This window comes from Cynocephalus volans, chromosome 1 (assembly GCF_027409185.1).
Source record: "Cynocephalus volans isolate mCynVol1 chromosome 1, mCynVol1.pri, whole genome shotgun sequence".
NCBI lineage: Eukaryota > Metazoa > Chordata > Mammalia > Dermoptera > Cynocephalidae > Cynocephalus > Cynocephalus volans.
The window spans coordinates 39387755-39394352 of NC_084460.1; the positions used below are offsets into that span (position 1 = coordinate 39387755).

Sequence of the window (6598 nt, forward strand, 5' to 3'; positions counted from 1 at the left end):
TCACAGTGTGATCTTGAGAAGGATTCGTTGCTGCCACAGGAATCTGAAGAGGGAAGTTTTACAGTGTGAGAATATTTTAATCCTGGAGCCATGGAGCTTTCAACAGACACTACCTGCAGGTGCCAAGCAGGTCAGGCTGACAAAAGAGTGGGCACTAAAAGGCACAAGAAACTCCCACGTATGTAGAGGCCTCTGGGGCTACAAAGCACTTGCAGAGATGACCTCATCTGAGTGACTCTGTAACTGCTCTCAGTGTTCCCTCCATGAGCCTACTTCTTTTTCCAAGAGGACTGCTCCCAAGTCTGGCTGATCCAGACCTCAGGACTGTAACACACAAAGGTGGCACAGAGGGAAGGAATAAATCAAGCTCAGAAATCTATGACTGAACATATACTTATTTCACAGGACTTTGGTGGAAAAAATAAGAGTAACTACAGCCATGACATACCCTATACATAAAGAGTAGCTCAAGAAAGAATTATCTACTTTCATAAAGTGGGCGAGGTTTACGGGGCTCCAGACTTCCTTAAGCGTATTCAAAAAAACACACTCAAAACACTGGAATGTGGGATTTCATTATCCAGTTTACTTTAATTTGCTTGTTTACACACACGATCTGTGTGTATATAACAGTGGCAAGAGCCATTCTCTAAATACAATCTGGTACCCAGACTATGACAGATGCATGTGGAAAATGAGGCGTCAGTGAATGAACCTCAACGTGGAGAGGCAGAGCAGTATTCTGCGGACGTGGATGCCCCCATAACCTCTTGTTCAGCACCTGGGGACAACAGACACTTTTCAAGACAATACCAGACCACTTCCACAGGAGACCCAGACTTCAAATGGCACCTAAGAGATGTCCATTTCTCTGCCTTCTCTAGAGGAGCCAGAAAGTTCTAAAGGCTTAGTCAAGAAAAAGGAGACAGGGGGATTATCGCCTGCTGAGCACACATGCTGGGCACTTTTCACGCACCATTTCTCTTAGTCCTAACAGTATTGCCTCCACTTTATAAATGAGGAAATGAGGCTTGCCTCTGGTCCTGCAGCTATCAGGAGCAGTGTCAAGATCTGAAGCCACATCTCATGTTTGCCTGAGCCCAAACTCCTTCACTCACGCCCCGCTGTCTCACACAGGGAGAAGGAAAGGGCACTGAGGATGCCCAAGCGTAGGAAGCCTCATCGATACAGAAGGCTCAGTAATGGACTTTTTCCACAGAGTCAGTTTAGTACTGAGTGTGAATCAGACTCGTGAAAAAAAGGTCTCTAGACTTAGGTGTGACAAACAAATGGAGTCACCCCATGCTTGTTCCCTTTTGGTGCTGAACATGAAACCTGGGATTCAGGTTCAATTCCTCAACAAGCCCCCGCCATCTACCCCACCCCCACCCCACCCCCTGTTTATAGATGTAAACTCCAGAGGGCAGAAAATTCTCTCTCGTCAGGACTGTCACATCTTGCCAACACTTCCAAAGCACTATGGTGAGGCCTCTTGTTGTCTCAGTGCCTGTGTTTCTGCCCCTTTTGAGTACAACGTATCACGCCTTACCCTTTGATTGATAAAGTTAACCTTCAGCTTGGTGGGATTTAAAATATTTTAAATATATCTTTAAATAAAAAAATTTACCCTTAAGATTTACCCTCAAGCTCCTAACAACCCAAGCTTGAGCTAAGCCAGTCAAATGCAGAACTTCTTAGCTAATGCTATTATCAGGCTTGACTGTGGCAGAGGCATCAAAGCAGCTTCAAGAATGATGATGCAGAAGGCAAGGGGCTCCGTTTGGAAGGCTTAAGGAGATAGTCTGGAAGAGGAGAGGGGATACCTTATCAGAGTGTGGAACTGTGCCTTTGTGGGATGGAGGAGACAGGACTTCCAACCTTTCCCAGCACTCTCAGTGAAGGCCACAGAATGACAGGGTTGGAAGCTGAGAGGTGCTGCAAAAGGGAATGAAAAGGTCACCTGATTGAAGGCCCATTGGACAGGCCCAGGTTTGGTTTGGTTTGGTTTGGTTTGTGGTGCAACTAAGAATAGGGAGGAGCCAAAGTCATGCCACCATTTAATAAGGGTGTTTTTGCAAACAGGCTGGCTTCTTGCCATCAGAGGGAGATATTTTACTTCACTTCTGAATTATCATAATCTTGTCCGCGAGGTAAAAGTGCTCTGGGCCACAGCAGAGTGATCGATGTACTCATCACATGACCCTGAAGCACTGTTTAGTCTATATCACTGATGTGTGGTCTGGCAAGTTTCAGTGCAAATATGCATTTTGCAAAATTACTCTGACTCAGCTTATAATTCATCGAATTATTATTAAAAGGCCTGCTTTCCAGTTTTACTCTTAACAGAGAAAACAGCCCCATGAAGTGGAATTTAATACCATAAGCCAAGAGTTTGGTTTATAAAAGGTAAATTAGTGTTCTAAAAAAACCCCTCAAAACAATCTACATGTGCCAAAGTGCAGCACTGAAGTTGTGGGCTGTTTTCAGGCGTTTTGTCAACAAAGAACAAATGCTATAGTTGTTATTAAAAACTATAAGGCATTCACTCAAAATAGAAGAGGAAAAAGGTAACCATATTGCTCCAAAATTCAACATATAATAGACAATACAGACAGAAAATTATCATTGTTCATTACATAAGAATCATCCAATACTCAGTCGCAGAGGCACTGCAATTTAACAGGCCTGTTTTGGTGGCTAATCACAAGCCAGTTAACAAATACTACAACCACAATGTCTTTCAGGCATTGGGTGTTTATAAAGAACCCTGCCGGAAATAAATGCTTATGCAAAATTGACGGAAGGGAAATACTGTTAAATAACAGTATTAACAGTCATTAAAATCGAAAGACAACTAGAACCAGGGAGAAGTCAGCAGAGGAGTCCTGAGGCTCTGGCCTCCCCTTCAGCCACACAAGAGGCCTTCCTGATTCTGTCCTTTCACTGAGCCATAGCTCTCCCCACTTAGGGACAAAAGGGGTGTTCCAGATTAAGGTGAAGTCTTGCCAGGGACAAAAATTGCCTGACTGGGAATGGTGGTGCTTGTGACATAGGTGACATCACCAAGAATAGTCTGAGGACTAAACTCACTCCCCAGACTCTACCACCACCCACCAAAATTGCCTGGTAAGCTTCCCCTCTGAAGTAGGATCAATATTTAGCTAAATAACTAAGAAAAATAAATGAAAAATATATTAGTCATTGTCCTGCTATCCCCACCTTCTATTTCCCGTTTATTTCTTGTAACTGTCTTGTTTCAAATTCAAACTAAAGCTCTGGGGAGGAAGTCCTGGGGAAAAGGATTTCAGATACCAAAACCCATATGTTCCATACCAGCCCAGCAAACCAAACAAGGTGCCAAACACTTTCTGGGACAAATCATGGAAATAAACGGCTGTGCACAAAAACATCAACACCCAAATGAAAGTCAGGAAGCCCAGGGCGACAACCAGGGTGGTGATGGTGGTGTGGAGGCAGTGGTTTCGGTCCATCTTCACCTCGTGCAGCACGGCCATCTCCTCCACAATCATGAGTGCACAGAAGGTCAGCAGGAAGGAGTGGCCTGAGATGTCAAAGCCGTGCCAAAAGCCTCCTTCCCTGTGGCACTGCTGCTTATTCAAGTGCTCCTCTCTGATCCCCTCCAGGGCAGGTGACTGGTAGCAGCTGCCTGTGTAGTGTTCGATGTTGGAGAAGATGGCTGTGCAGATGTACCAGATGGTCGTGCCCACAAGCAGGGTGCTCAGCCGCCGCAGGACCAGGCCAATCTTGCCTGTCAGGTGGTAGTTGGTGAGGGCAATGAAAGGCAGGAGGAGAGAGAATGTCCAGGCCCATGCCATTTTGACAAAATACCTGACAGAGAAGGAAAGTGGAAGTGAAGAGAGGGACATGGCAGAGAGAAAACAATGTCATGACTCAGGTCTCTAGATTCTCAAGGGAGGGAAAATGAGACAATGTGATCAAAGCTACAGGTCACAACACCTATCACAATCTGAGTATTCACTATGTGTTTCATTTACTAAGTACATTACATGTGTTAACTACTTAATCCTTAAACAACTCTATAAGATAGGTACCATTATTATCCCCATTTTACAGACAAGAAAACTGAGGCACAGAAAAGTGTCATGCGCAAAGTCATAAGGGGTGGAGCTGGGCTTCAAATCCAGGGTCTGAGGTCTTAAGCACTATGTTATCTGTAATAATGATCGAGCTTTCTCACACATTCACTTTCCTGTAGAAGACTCACAACTACCCTGGGAGGAAGGTATCATTTGCCCCATTTCACAGACAAAGAATCTGAGGCTCAGAAAAGTTCAGTACCTTGCCCAGGGGCACACTCACTCATCCAGCAAGCAGAGATCAAACCAAAGTTTGGCCAGCCCAAAGTCCCATGCTTTTTCTATCATACCACAGTTCTTTCCTAAATGACAGAAATAGTCTTGCGACAAAGAACTTTTCTTCAAGCTAGAAGACGTGGGTTCAAATCCTGACTCTGACCTGTTACTACAGCCCTCTAGGCCTCAGTTTCCTTAGCTGTTAAACAGAACTGAGAGCACCAGACTGACCAGTTAGCTCAGCTGGTTAGAGCAAGGTGTTATAACCACAAGGTCAAGGATACGGATCCCCATACCAGCCAGCTGCAAAAACAAAACAAAACAAACAAAAAAACAACTGAGGGGACCAAATGATTTTTAAGATCCTTTCCAGATCCAATGATTCACTAGTTCCCTTCTATTAATTAGAGTAGAGGCTTGCAACAAAATGCCAGAATCCATGGCTACCCAAAAACTACAGGGACTTATGTGCCAGGCTGCTTTGCTCCTAGCTCACCCAGGCCAGATAACACAGCAGCTGCCTGGTCTGCCTCCCTGTGCTCATGAAAGGTGGCTAACCTGGGGAACAGCTGCTGCAGTAAACATGCATGAAAGGGACTTGGGGCTCTCATAATCTATTCTTAGCCCAGCCTCTCAGGGTGGGTGAGAAAGAAAGGTGGGCCAAGGACAGAATGACTCTCTCCTAGGTTCCAGTGGTTTCTCAGACACCACCCTAGGGCCTGTCACCAAAATCTTCATTGGGACTTATAACCAGGATCTTACCAGAGCCAAGACCTGTCAGGCATTCAACAAAGCAGCCTGGGAGAGAAACCAGGATATTAAGTGGATAACCAAAGTTCGGCTGACTCTCAGGAGAAGATGGAGACATTAATTCTGAAGAAGAAATAGGCTCCCATTAAGGGAGTAGTTTTATTTTTCAGTTTCCCTTTATTGTAGCAACAATATTTTTGTGTAATAAACTTACAATCCAGGAGTTTTAAAAAAAAGAGGCCGATAACTCCAAGGTCCAACTGTTATTAAAAAAAAAAAAGAAAAGGAAAAAAAGAAATAAAAGAGAAAGAGTGGCTGGGTGGAGTTAAGGAGAGGTCTCAAAGCCCGGTTGGGACGGCTTTCCTGGGCCACTGCCATGTACTCTTGGTGGCTGAGAAGGTCCAAGGCGATCCAGGGGAAAGGTCATAGACTGGATTGTTCCACTCCTGCGGGTATCTTGGAGTGGGGTTTCTGTTACGGACTGAGGCGAAGCTCTCAAAGATGGGGGGAAGGGGTCTTTCACAGATGGTGATGGGATTCTGTCACAAGGTGGGGGATCCGACACAGGGAGGCGGAGGGAGGTGGCATCTCTCAAAGAGGGCAAGGGCCAACTCCTAAGTCCAAGGGAAGGTGGGGACAGCAGCGACATAGGCTGGCTCATCGCCCCATCGCACTCCACACCCCTAAATGCACACAGACATATACACAACCCTGCTGGGCACTCCCCGCCCGGTCAAGCTCATGTTGTCCTATCTGGGTCTGCAAACGCGAACTGCTAGTGACACTAGCTACTCCGGGTTCCCTCAGTCACGATACACGTGCAAATGCAGCTGTCACGAACGGGAGGAGGACTTCCTTTCCAATGACTCGTCCGCCAGGGGGAACTAACCCCCGGCTTCTCTGGACGAGGCGACAGCAGGCCGGCTATGGCGGGAAAAGGAGAGGACCCCGGGTGCACTCACACGTTGAGGACGTTGCGCTTGTTGCTGAGGTAGCTCTCGGGCAGCGGAGAAAGCTCCTTGACGAGGGAGCCTGCCAGCATGGAGGCCACCAGCGCCCAGGGCAGGTAGCGCCGCACAGCCGCCCGCACCAGCGTCCCCCGAAGGAACCACGCGCAGCGCTCCAGGTGCTCCATGCCGACCTCGTCGGCCACCGTCCGCCTCCCCGTGCCCTTTCGGCCACCGTCTTGCCCTTCGCCCGGGCCGGCACTGTCGCCTTCCATCGGGCGCATGCGCACTGCCCGCGGGCTCCACCCCTTGCGGAGTCCGCGCGCTCCTCCTCGTGGCCACTGGTGGCCTCTGCAGCGTGCGCGTCTCCCAACTCCTCGCCCTTCTCCCCGTCTCCGCCGCCAGGCGACGCGCTCCGGAAACTGCAGGTTCCAGTTCGCCTGTGCGTCTCGCTCTGCTTTGAAAAAGCACTGGCGGAGGAATACGCTGGAGGTTGGGGGAGAATAAATGTAGCCCTGTGAGAAATGGAACAGAGGTGACAGCATCGTTTAGTTTCTCTTGGAGACA

The 6598-nt window shown here is 47.6% G+C and overlaps 1 protein-coding gene across 1 annotated transcript; it reads right to left on the reverse strand.

The window, feature by feature from the left end:
* Positions 1-2044: 2044 nt before the first annotated feature.
* Positions 2045-6310, reverse strand: FITM2 (fat storage inducing transmembrane protein 2). The gene is made up of 2 exons (XM_063101570.1): positions 6047-6310; positions 2045-3849 (listed from the first exon to the last, which is right to left on the reverse strand). Exons 1-2 carry the CDS (start codon positions 6304-6306, stop codon positions 3234-3236), a joined length of 876 nt encoding a protein of 291 aa, XP_062957640.1. The 5' UTR covers positions 6307-6310; the 3' UTR covers positions 2045-3233.
* Positions 6311-6598: the final 288 nt, after the last annotated feature.